Here is a 19,471-nt window from a genome sequence, read left to right as displayed (position 1 = left end):
TTGTGTAAGGTTAATACTGTATCGAACACATCGGCGCATCGGGAAATCTCAAGCCTACTGAAATGGAAGCGTTGTCTCCTAAGCCCTACCCTTCCAAATTCTTCAAAATAAATTGTTACAAAAACTCAACAGCCAAAACGTCATCTGTAAATGTAAGATACCCCTGATATTAATCTACGAAACAATGTAAAAACATTAACCTCAGCAGCAATAAATTGATCTGCGAACATAGAATGAACCCATATTATTCAAATGACAACTTTGGGAAAAAAAATCTCATCTTATAATCTGGTATATATCACATGTTCAGTTCACACTTGGTGAGCATATTACATTCCAATGAAAATAACTCTGTGACTGACAGACATCTGTGGTGGGAAACTGAGTTGCTGACCCATGACACATTGCATGACTGACAGATGGTGTAGTGTGACAACTATGTTAAATTTTTCTACTTTTACGTGTGCCTGGAGGCCATACTAGAATTTTGCATCCAGGTAGGCTCTGGCCAGCCATTAATTTTAAGTTCACATTAAAAAAAGCTTTGAACACATCTACAAAAGATTACTGGAATATTAACTGACCTCTGGAGAAGTACTGGGGGTCCGCCTGACTGCCGGCATAGGCGTGGCAGCTCTGACAAATGGCCGGCCGCGAGCCCTCTTGATGACTGCTGATAGCCCTGTCCTATTGATTACGCCCGACGGACCTGCTCTCACGAGCCGCTGCCTGCTGAGCCCACCCATCGCGGCGGCCGACACTGAAGACATCCGCTTCCTCTTGGCCGCCCTCTCCCCCATCTCTAGGCCACCTGTCTTGCCGGCCTTCTTCTTTCGTGTTAAGCGCGAACCGAGTGGCACGGCAGTACCACCGAGAGGAACTCCCAGGCCCTCTGAGACTTCCAGCCGCCGGATGGCCAGCTTCTTTGTCGGCTCCACGTGGCTCCGTGAGAATTTTGGACGAGGGGTGTCCGGTCGGGGCATGCCTGGCCGTACGCGCCCCTCAGGCGGGAAGCTCGGCTCGCCTGGCTCCCCTTCTGTGTCTGTATCCTGGACGCTGTCCGTCTTCCCACTTCCTGAGATGGCTTTCGTACTGGGGCTGCGTGATTTCACGGGTGAAATCGGTTTCATAGTGCTTGCGAACACGGGAGTGTTTTCCTTCTGTTTGCAGTTCACTGTAGGACTTGCAGTCTTCACATTAGTTGCTGATGACACACTTTTGAGAGGCTGTGGTTTCACTTCCTTTACTGCCACCGGTGTCTTTGGAACATCTTTACCTTCTGTTTTAGCACTTGTTTCCTTTATTGCCATCGGTGACTTTGAAACATTTCTACTTTCCGTTTTAACATTTGCTTCCTTTACTGCCACCACTTTCTTTGAAACACCTTTACTCTCCATTTTAGCACTCGCTTCCTTCACTACCATTGGTGTCTTTGGAACATCTTTACCTTCTGCTTTAACACTTGCTTCTTTTACTGCTACCGTTGTCTTTGAAACACTTTTACCTTCTGCTTTAGCACTTGCTTCCTTTACTGTCACCGGAGTCTTTGAAATGCTTCTGCCTTCTGATTTAGCACTTTCTTCCTTTGCTATCACTGGTGTCCTTGAAACATTTTTACCTTCTGTTTTAGGAGTCACTTCTTTTACTGTAGTTGGTGTCTTTGGAACATCTTTACTTTCTGTTTTAGAGCTCACTTCCTTTACTGCCACTGGTGTCTTTGAAACATTTTTACCTTCCGTTTTAGCACTTGACTTCTGGTCCACCAAATTTGAAGTTTTCTGCCCCTGCAAAAAGAAAAAAAAATGTTGGTGCCTAATGCATTTCTGTTAACTTCTTGCAATGTGCATCCACAGCCTCTACAAATTCTTTACATGATGTCATGTTTCCACCTTCTGCTGTAATTATTTTTATTTTGCTACTGCAATTTCAGCTTATGCATCATAGTCAAGCATCTACAAATACACAGTATAGTGTACTAAAAATACAGAATGAAAGTATGTTCATCAAATTTTCAGTATGTTACATTCACGTACTTACAACACTCAGTGCATATTATGATACAGAAACTTAGCTTATTTTCATCTGCTTATGACATATGACACTATATTCGGGAGTAGCTCCTTGAAGTCACAAAGGATATTTTTTACTCAGAAATAGACAGTTCAAGCAATATGCAGAGCAGGAGTCTGGGAATTCCGAAATTGGCCTCTCAATGTATATTTTCTTTGGTGTAATTTGTTGAGCTTATCACAGGAATTGGCAGCTTTGTCTCAGTTAATACTAGGCAGAGTCCAATCTGCATTTGGATAACATCTCCTTGACTCTTGTGCAAAAAGATCTATGACATTCCTCTGCATCCATTTTCAATAAGCTACCACAAAAATTGAAAAAAAAAAAAAATTAAAAAATAATATGATCATGTTACTTATGACATTAGTAACAGCACTGACTAGTACCATCAAGGGTAATGCTGTCTTATAAGGACCTATAGCCATGGCGTAATATGACACAGAATTTTGGAAGAATATGAATGTGACAGAAAATCTCTTGTACACACTGTTGTTCTGCTATTACATCTTTCACAGTACACTGTGTTGTATCTGGGTAAATACTTGAGACTCGCACCTAAGCCGAAACTGCAACTGCATGCTGTCCGCTTCTCCACACAACAGTCAATGGGACATGTGAAATTAACAACACACAAAACCAAACTCTGCAAAGCGAAGACAACACAATGATGGCAATGGCAATGCACACTGAAGTGTATACTGTGCTTAAGGATGTTAGCGACATGAACCAAGTGAATACAAGCCGTAAGTCATACTCCATCCTGTGACTTTTGCTGGTTCTACTATTATGTGGGCACTCAACCTGGCAGGCTTAGATTGGAAGCATTTTGAAATTTAGTTGTGTAAGTTAAAGGAGATATGATACTGCGTGAAGAGTTTGACAGAGCACTGAAAGACCTAAGTCGAAATAAGGCCCCCATGACTAGACAACATTCCATTAGAACTACTGACGGCCTTGGGAGAGCCAGTCCTGACAAAACTCTACCATCTGGTGAGCAAGATGTATGAGACAGGCGAAATACCATCAGACTTCAAGAAGAATATAATAATTCCAATCCCAAAGAAAGCAGGTGTTGACAAACGTGAAAATTACCGAACTATCAGTTTAATAAGCCATGGCTGCAAAATACTAACGCGAATTCCTTACAGACGAATGGAAAAACAGGTAGAAGCCGACCTCGGGGAAGATCAGTTTGGATTCCTTAGAAATGTTGGAACACTTGAGGCAATACTTACCCTACGACTTATCTTAGAAAATAGATTAAGGAAAGGCAAACCTACGTTTCTAGCATTTGTAGACTTGGAGTAAGCTTTTGAAAATGTTGACTGGAATATTCTCTTTCAAATTCTGAATCTGGCAGGGATAAAACACAGGGAGCGAAAGGCTATTTACAATTTGTACAGAAACCAGATGGCAGTTATAATAGTCGAGGGACATGAAAGGAAGGCAGTGGTTGGGAAGGGAGTGAGACAGGGTTTTAGCCTATCCCCGATGTTATTCAATCTGTATATTGAGCAAGCAGTAAAGGAAACAAAAGAAAAATTCGGAGTAGGAATTAAAATCCATGGAGAAGAAATAAAAACTGAGGTTCGCCAATGACATTGTAATTCTGTCAGAGACAGCAAAGGACCTGGAAGGGCAGCTCAGCTGAATGGAATGGACAGTGTCTTGAAAGGGGGATAATGGAATGTAGTCGAATTAAGTCGGGTGATGCTGCTGAAAATAGATTAGGAAATGAGACACTTGAAGTAGTAAATGAGTTTTGCTATTTGGGGAGCAAAATAACTGAAGATGGTCAAAATAGAGAGGATATAAAATGTAGACTGGCAATGGCAAGGAAAGGAAAGCATTTCTGAAGAAGAGAAATTTGTTAACTTCGAGTATAGATTTAAGTGTTGGGAAGTCGTTTCTGAAAGTATTTGTATGGAGTGTAGCCATGTAAGGAAATGAAACGTGGACGATAAATAGTTTAGACAAGAAGAGAATAGAAGCTTTTGAAATGTGGTGCTACAGAAGAATGCTGAAGATTAGATGGGTAGATCACATAACTAATGAGGAAGTACTGAGTAGAATTGGAGAGAAGAGAAATTTGTGGTACAACTTGACTAGAAGAAGGGATCGGTTGGTAGGACATATTCTGAGGCATCAAGAGATCACCAATTTAGTATTGGAGGGCAGCGTGGAGGGTAAAAATCATAGAGGGAGACCAAGAGATGAATACACTAAACAGATTCAGAAGGATGTAGGTTGCAGTAGGTACTGGGAAATGAAGAAGCTTGCACAGAATAGAGTAGCATGGAGAGCTGCATCAAACCGGTCTCTGGACTGAAGACCAGACACACACACACACACACACACACACACACACACACACACACACACACAAGGTAAAGGCAGAGGTTAGCGCTGAATGACTTCATTTGCAACACTGCTGAACTCGGCGAACAACTGCACTGTAGCAATTACCAAATGCTTTATGTACTTAACTTTGCTTTGAATTGTGCATTGCTTGTCATTTGCTTTTCTTATTTTGAAATTAGTGAAGTGTCTAATCCTGGGATATCACGGAGTTCGAGTATGACCCTCACAACACTGAAAAGGATTGGCCATTGCTACATGTGTAGTTTTGCTTTCACAGAACACTACTGTAGGCCTCCAGCCCTGTGAGATAGAGGCAGAGTTTATCCTCCCTCACCACTCCTCACAAGCAGTGCATTCTAAGTTTTCGGTTATTTACGCCTGTGTTTATCACGTTACAGTGTCCACACTATAGTCCCCTAAGCCACTGCTCTTGGTGTCTGCTCTAAGTGCGCATATGAATTAATGTTACATGTGAGGAGATGCTACTTATGGCACAGCTGAAATTAAGTTGGTCTGAAAATAACCCTACATAGAAGAGTGCAACGTTATTACTTAAGGTATTGTTTTAAACATGAATGTGTTGATCTGAACATAAAATTGATGGACGTAACAAGTAAACACGAGTTTTTTAATTACGAACTTGAGCAGTACTCAAGTAAGGTTTGTACAGATAAAGCATGGAATTGTGCTGCAGAATTAGTCAAAATTTCTTTGTGACAGGGAAGAAAATTTCATTCAAAGGGGGTCTTGGTACAAGTCTTTTATAGGCATTCTGTAAGCCACAATAAAATAGTCTGGTCTCGTTTTAATCCATTTAACTTCTATAAAAGGCCTACAGGTAATGGTCTTATGAAGATGAGCTCAAAAACTCTTTTGCACTATTTTCCATTGTAAGTGATTCTTATAAGTCATCTAATAAGCCATACTCAATACAACCAGTATAAAACAAGCCTTTAGGACATGTCCGAAAGAACAGAGAGAGCACATAGAATCCGCAGCTGTGACACATGTTATGTAACTGAAGATGGAGGGTGGAGGAGGAGGAGGAATGAAAGTAAATCTAATCTAATCTAGAATGGGGGGAGGAAGGAAAGGAAAGGGAAGGGAAGGAACTGGCAGTATCAATTGTATCGAGACTTCATGAGGAATCAGCGGCAGTGAGTGAAAAGGTGTGCTGGACTGGGACTCGAACCCGGGATCTCCCGCTTACGACGCAATTGTGTTAAACACTACACCACCCAGACACAAGTGTTTACTGCGAATGCATGGGTGGTATCTCAGTACGCTCCTTGGCCGATGCACACTCCCATCTACTGCCACCTATCCGCAGTCCCCATTCATATCCTCCATGCTTGCTAATTTTAGATTCCTGCTGGAGGTTGAATGTGTGTGGTGTCTGTTCTTTGCCTTACTGATCAAACATCATTAGTTCTGACTGCGGTGGCCGTGAGATGATTAAGACTGGATTCTCGATCAATGAAAATGTGTCACCCGATTGGACGAATCACGTTTCTTATTGCACCAGGTCGACGGTTGTGTCCAGATATGGCCTCATCCAGGCAAATGGCTGTTCAAAATGTGCACTACACCACATACGCAGGCCTTTGAGACAGCATTATAGTATGGTGGCATTCACTTGGACTTCCATGCTGTCTGTGACAGTAATCAAAGGAGAAATTGAGGAAGGAAGATTACGCTCTCAAAAACATTTGAAATGCTGGCAAAATGGGGCTAAAATTTTCAAGAAAAACTGTTGCTTCATGTCACAAATTAGCATCACCTGGTCCTAAAAGGTGCATGGATGGCATTACTGCTTTAGTTTCTACTAATGATACCAGTAGCCACATATTGCCTATCCTCTGTAAGTGATGAAAGTGAAAAGTGGCATTGTTTCAAATATTTTAGTAGATCTGCAATGCTTTACAGAAGAGCACCTGGATGGATAGTATGATATTCACAGAATAGTTTATGGAAGATTTGTGCCCTCTATATAACAACTCCTTGGTTAAAGACCATGAGATGAAGTTATTTCTGTTAAATGTTAATACTGAACAGGATATAAAATCTGTTAAATCTGAACTCAAGAGGGTAATCAATAAGCCAAAAATTGATTATTTTATGGCACTCCTCAGAGGCATTCACTGGAGTGATGTTTACAGTGCTCATGGCATGAATGAAAAATATAACACTTTTGCTAGTAAAGTGCTTACCTTGTTTGAACTCTGTTTTCCCCAAAACTAACCAAGGTTAGAGCAAAGTCTACAAAGAAGCCATGGATTACTCAAGGAATAGAGGTATCTTGTAAAACAAATAGAAAACTGTATCTGTCAAACCAAAACAGTTCTGATGCTGATGCTATAGCACAGTACAAGAAATACTGCAAAATATTAAAGACTGTAATAGGGACATCAAAGCAAATATATTACAAGGAAAAGATGGTCACATCAGATAACAAAATAAAGACAATTTGGGATATAGTGAAGGAGGAGACTGGTAGAACCAGACATGAAGAGGGGCAAATAGCATTAAGAGTAAATGATACATTGGTGACAGATGTGTATAGGGTTGCCGAACTTTTTAACAAACATTTTATAACTGTTACTGTAAAGAGGGGTTGTCAGATTCTGTAGATGCCCTGGGATACCTCAGACCAGACATTTCAAGTAACTTCCATAATATGAAGAAATAATGTCCATCATCTTTAAAATCAAAAACATCTAGTGGGTATGATGAAATATCAACAAAGTTAATTAAAGAATGTGATTCTGAGTTAAGTAACATATTAAGCTATCTGTGTAACCAGTTGTTTATCAGTGGAATATTTCCTGAATGGTTGAAATATGCTGAAGTTAAACCACTGTTTAAAAAGGGAAATAAAGAAATAGCATCAAATTTCTATCGCGTTTCACTTTTGCCAGAATTTTCAAAATTTTTTGAAAAGGTAATGTATAGTCGGCTTTATAGCTATCTTATCACAAATAACATACTGTCAAAGTCGCAGTTCAGATTTCTAAAGGGTTCTGATATTGAGAAGGCTATCTACACCTACCTTGAAAATGTAAGTAATTCATTAGACAAAAAATTGCAGGCAACTGGCATATTTTGTGACCTGTCAAAGGCATTTGACTGTGTAAATCACAATATCCTTTTAAGTAAATTAGAATATTATGGTGTAACAGGAAATCCTGCAAAATGGTTCAATTCTTATATCTCTGGCAGGAAAGAATGGGTGTTATTAGGAACGAGACTGTATTAAGTTATCAGGCTCATCCAACTGGGAACTAATTACATGAGGGGTCCCACAAGGTTCCATCTTAGGGCCCTTACCTTTTCTTGTGTATATCAATGACCTTTCATCAGTAACATTACCAGATGCCAAGTTTGTTTTGTTTGAGGATGATACAAACATTGCAATGAATAGCAAATCAATCTTAGTCTTGGAGAGACCGGCTAATAAAATATTTGTGGACATTAATCACTGGTTCCTAGCCAATTCTTTGTCACAAATAAAATAATAATAATAAAAATAGCTACATGCAGTTCAGAACTTGTAAGGGGTGTCCCACGAGTGTATGCGTAACATATGACGACAAGTAGATAGAAGAAGTGGACAGTGTTAAATTCTTGGGATTACAGCTTGACAATAAATTCAACTGGAAGGAGCACACCACAGAACTGCTGAAGCATATAATAAATCTATATTTGCAAGGCAAATTCTGTCAGACACAGAGGACATAAAAATGAAAAAGCTGGCATACTATGATTACTTTTACTCCATGATGTCACATGGGATTTATTTTTTGGGGGAATTCATCAAGCCAAGCTAAAGTTTTCCGGGCACAAAAACGTGCAATAGGAGTTATATGTGATGTGAACTCAAGAACATCCTGCAGAGGCCTGTTTAGGGATCTAGGAATACTAACTACTGCTTCCCAATATATTTATTCCTTAATGAAATTTCTCAAACAAACAGCTCAGTTCATGGAATCAATACTAGAAATAAGAATAATCTTCACAAGGATTTAAAGTTACTTACTCTTGTACAAAAAGGTGCGCATTATTCTGGAACACACATTTTCAATAACCTGTCAAAGCCATAAAAAGCTTAACATGGAATGAAATTCAATTTAAGAGAAGCATAAAGTGTGTATTGGTGCCCAACTCCTCCTACTCCATTGATGAATTTCTATATATCGACCTGCCAGCGCTTTCGTATTGTAAGTCACATCAGGACAGGTATACACTCTCTTTGCCTTTACAAATGTCTGCTCGTGTCTGTGTATGTGTGGATGGATATGTTTGTGTGTGCGCGAGTGTATACCTGCCCTTTTTTCCCCCAAGGCAAGTCTTTCCGCTCCCGGGATTGGAATGACTAAAACCCACATCCTTTCGTCTTTCCCTCTCCTTCCCTCTTTCCTGATGAGGCAACAGTTTGTTGCAAAAGCTTGAATTTTGTGTGTCTGTCGACCTGCCAGCACTTTCATTTGGTAAGTCACATCATCTTTGTTTTTTTTTATATATATATATATATATATATATATATATATATATATATATATATATATATATATATATATATATATATAAAAACAAAGATGATGTGACTTACCAAATGAAAGTGCTGGCAGGTCGACAGACACACAAACAAACACAAACATACACACAAAATTCAAGCTTTCGCAACAAACTGTTGCCTCATCAGGAAAGAGGGAAGGAGAGGGAAAGACGAAAGGATGTGGGTTTTAAGGGAGAGGGTAAGGAGTCATTCCAATCCCGGGAGCGGAAAGACTTACTCGCCTTTAAATATGTCTGCTTGTGTCTGTATATGTGTGGATGGATATGTGTGTTTGTGCGAGTGTATACCCGTCCTTTTTTCCCCCTAAGGTAAGTCTTTCCGCTCCCGGGATTGGAATGACTCCTTACCCTCTCCCTTAAAACCCACATCCTTTCGTCTTTCCCTCTCCTTCCCTCTTTCCTGATGAGGCAACAGTTTGTTGCGAAAGCTTGAATTTTGTGTGTATGTTTGTGTTTGTTTGTGTGTCTGTCGACCTGCCAGCACTTTCATTTGGTAAGTCACATCATCTTTGTTTTTAGATATATATTTCCTACGTGGAATGTTTCCCTCTATTATAACTATATATATATATATATATATATATATATATATATATATATATATATATATATATATTTTACAATCTAACTTCTGCACCATTTCAGTGCAGTAATGTTTTCATTGTAAACAAGCACTGTAGTAGTTCTATTACATGTTTATTACCTAATAAATAAATAAAACATTTTTTTAAATTTTAAATTCAGTGCATTAATGCAACCTTAGTAAATGAGTGTCGCAAAATGATCCTCACATATAGCGTTCATTAAAAAAATTATGATCATTCCACTTGGGATCTGTGGAACGTACATTAGCTTATTTGTTTTAGTTGTAAATATTTGTTGTGTATTATTGTTTTTCTGACTTGTTCTACATGCTGGAGGACCTCCTCACTACAGATCAACTGGAATGAAAGTAAATCTAATCTAGAACGGCAAAAAGGAGGAAACATTACTGCTCCTTAACAGCGCACCAACTCGCCCATCAAGTTGTTGTTGTGGTCTTCAGTCCTGAGACTGGTTTGATGCAGCTCTCCATGCTACTCTATCCTGTGCAAGCCTCTTCATCTCCCAGTACTTACTGCAACCTACATCCTTCTGAATCTGCTTAGTGTATTCATCTCTTGGTCTCCCCCTACGATTTTTACCCTCCACGCTGCCCTCCAATACTAAATTGGTGATCCCTTGATGCCTCAGAACATGTCCTACCAACCGATCCCTTCTTCTGGTCAAGTTGTGCCACAAACTTCTCTTCTCCCCAATCCTATTCAATACTTCCTCATTAGTTATGTGATCTACCCATCTAATCTTCAGCATTCTTCTGTAGCACCACATTTCGAAAACTTCTATTCTCTTCTTGTCCAAACTATTTATCGTCCATGTTTCACTTCCATACACTCCATACGAATACTTTCAGAAATGACTTCCTGACACTTAAATCAATACTGGATGTTAACAAATTTCTCTTCTTCAGAAACGCTTTCCTCGCCATTGCCAGCCTACATTTTATATCCTCTCTACTTCGACCATCATCAGTTATTTTGCTCCCCAAATAGCAAAACTCCTTTACTACTTTAAGTGCCTCATTTCCTAATCTAATTCCCTCAGCATCACCTGACTTAATTAGACTACATTCCATTATCCTTGTTTTGCTTTTGTTGATGTTCATCTTATATCCTCCTTTCAAGACACTGTCCATTCCATTCAACTGCTCTTCCAAGTCCTTTGCTGTCTCTGACAGAATTACAATGTCATCGGCGAACCTCAAAGTTTTTATTTCTTCTCCATGAATTTTAATACCCACTCCGAATTTTTCTTTTGTTTCCTTTACTGCTTGCTCAATATACAGATTGAACAACATCGGGGACAGGCTACAACCCTGTCTTACTCCCTTCCCAACCACTGCTTCCCTTTCATGTCCCTCGACTCTTATAACTGCCATCTGGTTTTCGTCCATCATATGATATCTTAAATGAAAAGGATGAATTCATAGAAGTGATGTTTCTGCCACCTAACGTAGCCTTGTTACTGCACCCACGGATCGAGATGTTATTGATGCTTACAAATGGTTTTGCAGAAAAGAATAGTCACCTAAGTTATTGTTAGAAAGAGAAGGGCAAGAAGAAGAAAGTCTGTTGAGGAACCATGAAGTTAATGTTCTAAAAGATGCATCTTACACAATGGGAGCACTATGTGCACGAAAAGAATCTGAAAAAACCTGGAATAAAATTTTGGGTATTGCAGAAAGTTTTCGAAGACTAATTGAAAATGATGAACAGAATGATAAGTAAAAAATGCCAATATGCTAAAAGAACTCAACTGCCGTGAATATGATGAAGACGTTCAGGAATGTAACAATGTCGACAAAGCAGATCCAGGGTACCACATCAGGTGGGCTAGCAAAATTGTAAACCATGTCACAAATGGAGCTGATGCTGACAGCCTCTCAAGTATTGGTCCAGAAAATGAAGATGAAAAAACAGCAGGTGTTTCTGAAACATTTAAATGTTTAGATACTGCCTCGAGATGGTTTGAAGCTCAAAATGAACACGACCGATATCAAATACCTGTCATGAAAAAGGTGCATTACTAGACGCTCATGAGCAGGTAGGCTTGGTTTTCAAGTGTTAATTCTATATGTATGTACTGTACACGCAAAATGCATGTGTATTACACTGTTTTTGTTTACTAGGCTGCGATACATGCATCCCTACTGTTCTTGCCTTCGTAATACCAGAGATTCATGTTGTTATAAATATATGTAGTTTTTATTGGTAAACAAAAATACACAGTACGATTAGCCAAATAAACTGATGAAGACCTGTGATCCCCAATTAGTTAGGATAATTGATGCTCTATTTTAGCAATCTCTAAGGTCTATAGTAAAACTAATAGTTAATATAGCAGACGAGGGGGCAAGGGGGGGGGGGGGGGGGGGGGGAAGAGTAAAGGAAAAGAAAACTACAAAGAACACATCAATGTATAGTGGTATAGTGTTTATGTCTTTATTCTAGTTACAAACAAAAAGTGCAATTAGTTTTGGTCTATGAAGACCATCTTCAAGACATGCTAAAAAACACTTTTTCCATCACATCCTGCCAACATATTTATTTATTTTATTTTATGCATCTAGTTTTATAGGACCAAACTGAGCAAATCTCCAAAGTCATGGAATGAGTTACACGAGATTAACATCTGACAAGTAATAACTGAGCAAATAAAATATGTAACACGAATCCTATGCAGACAAGCTGAGAGTATATAACAGCAGAATAAACAATATAACCCAGGAATTCGCTTAATTTTTTCCCAGGAACCCCTAACAGAATAAAAGGAGAGTGCCATAAGGAAATTTTTCAGTTTGAGGATTACTGCTAAGAGTATTTAAAAAAATTATTGCAGTAGCTAATTGAAAATGGATGCAGGAGAATACTGCACACCTTTCTGCACAACAGTCAAGGAGGTTTGATCCAAATGCAGATTAGATTTCTCCCTAATATTACATGAGTGAAAGCTGTTAATTCTTTGAATAAGCTCATATTGTTCATACCGCATTAAAGAAAATCTATATTGAGAGGTTGATGTCAGAAGTCTCAGACTGCTGAATACAAGTCAACAAGAGGTTCATGAACTTCCACCACATGTTGCGTTTATGCCAGTTATCACATATGTAAGAAGGTACAGTCAGAAAATAATAACCCAGGAAAGATTATTTTGTTTCACGTAAAATTTTAAGTACCACATACAACAAATTTGAGCATTTGCATAGGTGCAACACACCTGTTCAGATTTGTTGTATGTGGTACTTACAACAGTACACAAAACAATGAATATTTTCTGGCTTATTATTTTCTGACTGCCCTATACTTAGATACATTGGATGGATGTGGTAGAAAAAGTGTTTTTACTCATGTCAGAGATGGTCATCACAGACTGAAAATAATTTCCTGTTATACAAGATTATGGTTTGCAACTGGAATAAGATGTAAACACTTTCCTAGATCTCTGTGATATTTGCTGTGATTATGTCACAACTCATCAAATTGACAGTGTACTACTTACCTCACTTACAGTCTTTTTGGCAACTGTGCCACGGGACACAGGAGAAATGTTTTTATTGGGAGAGTCCTCCTTCACTTTGACATTGTCGGTACACAGGTTGGAATTTGTGTCCACCGGCTTGTTGCAGCTGCAGCCGCCGGCCTTTGCTTGCAGCTGCGTGGCAGCGGCCTCGGCCGCTTTGCGCTCGGCCCGCATCTCACTGAACTTCTGCAGGATGGCGGTAGCCTTGCTGCGCTTGATCAGTGCCGTGATCTTGCTCGAGATGGCGCGCCCCAGCACAGGGTCTGGCCCGTCCACCTCCACCCCGTCAATACCCTCGGTGCCGCCCGGGCTGCTGGCGGAGCCGCCTCCCACACTGTCGCTGTTGCGTCGCAGAAACTGGGATGGGGAATCGAACGATATCAGGGGTTGCGTCTTGGGCAGTTCAGTCAACAGGAGGCGCGGCCGACTCTGCTGCGGCGGCTCCGAGTTTGGAGCACTTTTCACCACTGGCGTTCCCGGCGGAGTCTGCGATGGCGTGGTATTTGCAGAAGTCGGTACGCTGGCACTTGATGTAGGACCGACCTAGAACAGTAGAAGTACAGTTTGCTTTTACTTCGATAATAACATAAGAAAAAATGAAATTAAAAGTCCTCTGGAAGAAAGGAAAACTTTGAGTGGCATTGTAATTCTGTCAGAGACAGTAAAAGACTTGGGAGAGGGAAGCTGAGGGAATTACATTTGGATATGATACACTAAAACTAGTGGACGTGTTTTGGTATCTGGGCAGCATAATAACTGATAATGGCTGAAGCAGATGAGGTTTGAAGCATAGACTAATAATAGCAAGGAAACTTTTCCTTCAAAAGAATAATAAGTTAACATCAATTATAGGTTTAAGTATCAGGAAGACTTCTCTGATACTTATATGAATGTTAATGTGGACATTTAACAACAGACACAAGATGAGAATTGAAGCTTCTAAACTGTGGCACTACAGATGATTGACAAACCGAGTAATTAATGGTAAGAAGTAAAGCTGTCAACAACCCAAACCTTGATACCATATTGAACACATGTTCAATACGGTATGTTTATGACACACACACACACACACACACACACACACACACAGAGAGAGAGAGAGAGAGAGAGAGAGAGATTCTAATGCCAACATATAATTACAATATCAACGTTTCCATTTGAATAGTAATGGCATAATGGGTGTTCAATTTACTCAATAAATAGGATGGGAAAAGTAGTAATTAAAATGTGATGTGTGTTCTCATCCACTGCCTAAGTGTACTTTGAGCACTCATTCAACGATGTAAAAATGAGCACATGGTATGTTCTATTCGTGATGTGGCGGAGACAACACTCGACTGAATGAATGAATGAATAAATGAATGAACTTTTTGAGAGGTTCATTGAGACTAAAAATTGAGGTAATTAATCACTTTTTTCCTGTAATAGTCAAAGCCTAAAGGTTTCCAGGAAAAGAAAAGGAGGAGGGGATTAATTTTTAACATGCCGTCAACAATTAGGTTATTAGAGAGAGGGCAGAAGCTCAGATTCGGGAAGGATGGGGAAGGAAATCGGCCATGTCCTTTCAGAGGAACCATCCAGCCATTTGCCTGAAGCGATCAAGGGAAATCACGTAAAACCTAAATCAAAATGGCTGCATGCAGGTTTGAACCATCCTCCTCCTAAATGCGAGTCCAATGTGCTAACCACTGAACCACTTCGCTTGATGTAAAAGAAATGGATGGACTGCCAATTGGTTCTCTGTGGTGTCAAGAAGGGAAGAAAATGTCAAAGGGAAGGAACTGCAATGGGATAGGAGAGAGGTGTCACATTGAATCAGTCTGAAATCCCCTACCCACAAAATAAGTCCGTCGCAGTCGACTGGCAATCTCTTTCACTGTGGAATACTGGCTGAAGATTCACGTCACAAAATGAAAAAAAATATAGAGACAGGACCACAGTAACAAGTTATAATTGAGTGCACACTAACCACTCTCTCAAAGAAAGTGTAAAACCTGATCTGCTACTATTTGGATGTCATCTACCAATGAGAGAGAGAGAGAGAGAGAGAGAGAGAGAGAGAGAGAGAGAGAGAGATGTCAAGCCAGAAAGCAGCAAGTTGGAAAGTTGGAGCACTCTTACGAGGACACAGGCAGCCAACAATGTGGTGGATCCTCTCACCTCAAGATGAGGCCATGAATTTACCATTTATCGTCGAAAAATAGTCGGCAAAGGACATGCACAACTCGCATGCAGTAGTGGGTGATGAAGGATTCCTCAAAAGCCGACGTTTTCCAAAATGTCTATTTTTAAATGTGCCTTTCCGTCACTACAACCTCTATGTAACGAGCAGTAGTCTAACATAAATTATATTTTTAGGTATTCAGATTACTGATAGCAAATGTAAAATCAAATGAAACTACTAAACAGAGGAAACATGACAGAGGAACTGATAAAATACCTGCACAAACTGATAGAGATCATGCAAAAGCAACTTGCTCCCTTTCTAGCAGCAGTGCTAGATCAACAAAAAGTTTCAAGCATTTTGAGAAAGGAACTAATCACTACAATTTTCAAGGAAAGCACTCAGACAATGCACATAACTAAAGACCTATAGAATTACAGCAATCTGGTGTAGAATTATGGAAGACTGTTTATTCTCACAGAGAACAGCCTTTTAAGAGCATTAAAATCTTCTCTGTTGGAATAAACATGGGTTTTACAGATGCTGTCACCTGGATCAATATCATTTCCCTCGGCCTCAGGAGCGAGTTCAGTAGAGTCTTCTATGTTATCTAGTGAACAAAGCAAAAGCTTATGGAACCTAAGATCAGCTTTGCCACTGGACTGAATATTCCCTAAACAGCAGATCATTGCATGTCGCTTTTAGTAGGGAGAAATTGTCAGAAGTGAAAGTAACTGTGGATGTGCCTTAAGGGAGAGCTATGGGCACATTCCGATCCATTAAATGTTTAAATGAGCTGGCAGATAATGCCGAAAGATTCATGAAGCTGTTCACAGTTGATGCTGCTGTGTATAGTGAAACTGAAGCACCAGAAAAATGGAAAAACGTTCTAGTTGAGGATTGACAATTGATGCAGGGACTCTTAAGTACTGCAATGTGCAATGATCACACAAAATTAGTAGTAGAACAGTCAGATTACTGACAAATCATTGGGAGAATCCTAAGGAAAGTTAACCCATCCACAATATTGGGAGCATACAAAACCTTTATTTGGTAAATTCTACGAGTGTTGGATTTGAGTGTGGGATCCTTCTGAGGTAGGATTAATTGAGGAAGTACGGAAGATCTAAGTAAATGGTGTTTCATCAAGGAGATAGTTAAAATGAGAGCTGCACACAACAGAGATGTTAATGTTAAAATCCTGACAGTCTGCTCCATAAAAGGAGCCTATGAACGTATTACATCCTCTCATACAAACCTCATGAACAGACTGAAGCTGTGAAATCAGAGAAATTCAAGATTATATACAGGATTATCAATGGTCATTCTTCCGACACACCAAAGTGAACTGAATAGTCAAGTGATGAAATTATAGCATTACATGAGGTACCCTCTGTCACACACCTTGAGGTTCTTCGAGGACTACAAACCTACATTGCCCAATTATATAGAGCAGAGTCCACCACCCAGTACTTACAGAAATACAGGACGCATTCACAAAGAAATGAGCCAGAAGCTGTAAAATGAAAACCGCTGAAAGGATTGTGATGTCACTGCCTACGAAAGAAAGTGCAGTCACTGTAAAAGTGTTGATATCTCGAAGTTGCTGGTAGAGGGATACGGTCATACACCCACATAATGACAGAGCGAGCATGTGAACTTGTCAACTGTCCACTGAATTCAAGCTATGTTGGAAACAGTGAAATGGAGGCTTCAGCACAAGTACAATGGGATTTAGTGCATTTGCTGACAGTGGAAGGTGTGCAGAAAATGAAAATTTGTTAAAGAATGGCACAAATGTACAGAGAATACTGCAAGTCCACCGCACGTGTCAAGGTGTGGCGCAAGTGATTCATTTGCTGATGATGCACAATACGGAATGCCACACTGCATTACCGGTGTCATTATCCAGCAGGTGGGTGCCCTCATTATTAAGGACTGGTGAGTTCCGGTAGCAGATCCTATTTATGCAGAGGCTGAACTGAGTGTCAGAAGTGTTAACACCAGAAAGTGTGCAAAGCATGTTCCCAATGGCTGCCTCAGTCTTCAGCCAGCACAGGAGTGAGACTCTCGTCAACAAAATGCCTCTGCCTCTGTAGCACTGTAACGGAAAGGAATGAGTTCTTATCACGAGTGGTCACTGGAGATGACACACGGTGTCATCACTTCGAACCTGAGTCATGACACCTTAGTCTTCAATGGAAGCGGGCGAGGTCACCACCACCCAAAAATATGGAAGTATGCAAGATCACTGCCACCCAAAAATCTAAGGGAATCTACATAACTGTGGGAAAGGTTAGGCTCACCTCGTGCTCTAATAAAAATACCACCTTCTTATTGAATCAATGGTGAATGTGCAGTGATACAGATCTTGATCATCCTTCATATAGCAATCAACTCTAAACGACCAGAGCACCTGGTCATTTTGCTCCATGACAATGCAAGGTCCCAGACAGAAAATGCAGTAACGAAGCTCTTGCAGACATTCAAACGGGAGGTCATCAGTCACCCTCCACACAGTCCAGACCTGTCTGCCTGCAATTATGCTACTTCAGTGAGCTAAAGAAGGCTCCAAGAGGCAAATAATTCACATTGGATAAGGATATCAAGCAGTACATTCAGAACTGGTTCACAATGCAGCCCCAGGAATTTTACAAGACAGCCATCCACAACCTCGTGTCACAGTGGGTCAAGTGTCTCACCTGTGCTGGGCCATACTTTTGATAAAGGTGCAAGTTTCTGTTTACTGGTCTCCAGTTCTTTTTTCTTAATGGCCCTCAGATAACGGAACGGTATAGAGTACACGCTGGATAGATTTGATTTGTGAGTAATCAACAGCAGTCTATTTATCAAGAACTCGCCAGCGATCATACCCACCAGAACTGGGAAACACTGACAGACTGTGCATTTAATAGAATATAAGCAAGGGCTCTGGAAAACAAAGGAACATCAAAGGACACAGTAGGTGCCGCAGGTTGAACTCTGCTGTAAACAGCGGTGTGAGACCATCAGTAGTTCATAGTCTGGTCAGAGTCGAGGCAGTGAGTACACACAACAGCACCAAATGATGACTATTCAATTTGGTCTTCAAAATGCCGCCCACAAAATGGAAACAACAACTCTGCTGCATACCAGGGAGCACACCATTAACAGCACAAACTGTTCCCAGTTTTTGGAGACAAAAATAAGGAAAGGAGTGAAGCAGGTTTGCTTACTATCAACACTGACTGATATTTGCTCTGTATGTAAAGGAAGCAATGAGGGACGGAAAGAGTTATACCACTGTGTGAGTGTTGGAACTTGCAGACAGAAAATCAGCATGCTACGTTTCGCAAGTGACAAGTCAGCAGTCATAGAAAGTGAACAAGAATCACACCATATGTCTACTGAACTGGACCACATGTTAGCTGATGGCTGTAATATGCATACAAACAGAAACAAAACTACAGTAATGTGGTGTGAAACAGGCAGACATGACAGATGGCGAGATGTTAAACTACATCTGCATCAGGGTAACAAAGTGACTGGCAGCTAGTTGTCTACAGAACAACTTCCACAGTAATAGTCAATCAGAGCATGTCTCTGGTCATACCTTTTGTCCTGTGCACAGTTGTCCTGCTGGTTGCCATCCAGATGCGGATGACAACTGCGACGTGTAACGTAACAGTTGTAATTTGTTATTATACTGCTCTGCAAAGCTTATGGATGAGAAAAATAATGTAAGATAATACATCAACTAATTGGTGGAAACAAATGAAAGTGTGGGAGCATGTTGCCAGAGGTCTCCCAAACATGCACAGAAAGCTGGAGGTCATATGGCTTGAGGTCAGGTGACACAGCACCAAATGAGGCTGACTCCAAAACACAAGGCAGCTGAAGGAATGGGAAAAGAAAGTTTGTGTCATATTAACAGAATCTTCCGTCGGTTCTTGGTAGAACAACATTATGGTGTTCTTCTTTGGTGATAATACTCAGTAAATGTCTGAAGATGGCCTTGTAAGCCGAAAACCGGTTAGCAATAAAAATAATATTGTAGAACAAAAGCAAACTGGTGCTTATTATAAAGTTTGTGTCATTCAGTGAACAGTTATGCTGCCTTATGGTGGTGTTATTCATTACAACATTGCCTGGAGACAATATTTGTATGGTTCCACATGGAGACGAATCGTGGGGAAATGG

At 40.2% G+C, this 19,471-nt stretch overlaps 1 protein-coding gene across 1 annotated transcript in view; it reads right to left on the bottom strand.

Annotated features, from left to right (window-relative positions):
• Positions 1 to 19,471, bottom strand: part of LOC126424687 (mucin-17) — a 166,358-nt gene that overhangs the window by 129,810 nt on the left and 17,077 nt on the right. Inside the window, exons 4-5 of the mRNA XM_050087414.1 lie at positions 13,105 to 13,668; positions 585 to 1,784 (exon numbers count right to left, since the gene is read on the bottom strand). Of these exons, the coding sequence (XP_049943371.1) occupies positions 585 to 1,784; positions 13,105 to 13,668 (1,764 nt within the window). The remainder of the gene's footprint in view (positions 1 to 584; positions 1,785 to 13,104; positions 13,669 to 19,471) is intronic.

This window comes from Schistocerca serialis, chromosome 10 (genome assembly GCF_023864345.2).
Source record: "Schistocerca serialis cubense isolate TAMUIC-IGC-003099 chromosome 10, iqSchSeri2.2, whole genome shotgun sequence".
Lineage (NCBI taxonomy): Eukaryota > Metazoa > Arthropoda > Insecta > Orthoptera > Acrididae > Schistocerca > Schistocerca serialis.
The sequence above is the reverse complement of the archived record's forward strand: the minus strand, read 5'-3'. Positions and strand labels throughout refer to the sequence as shown.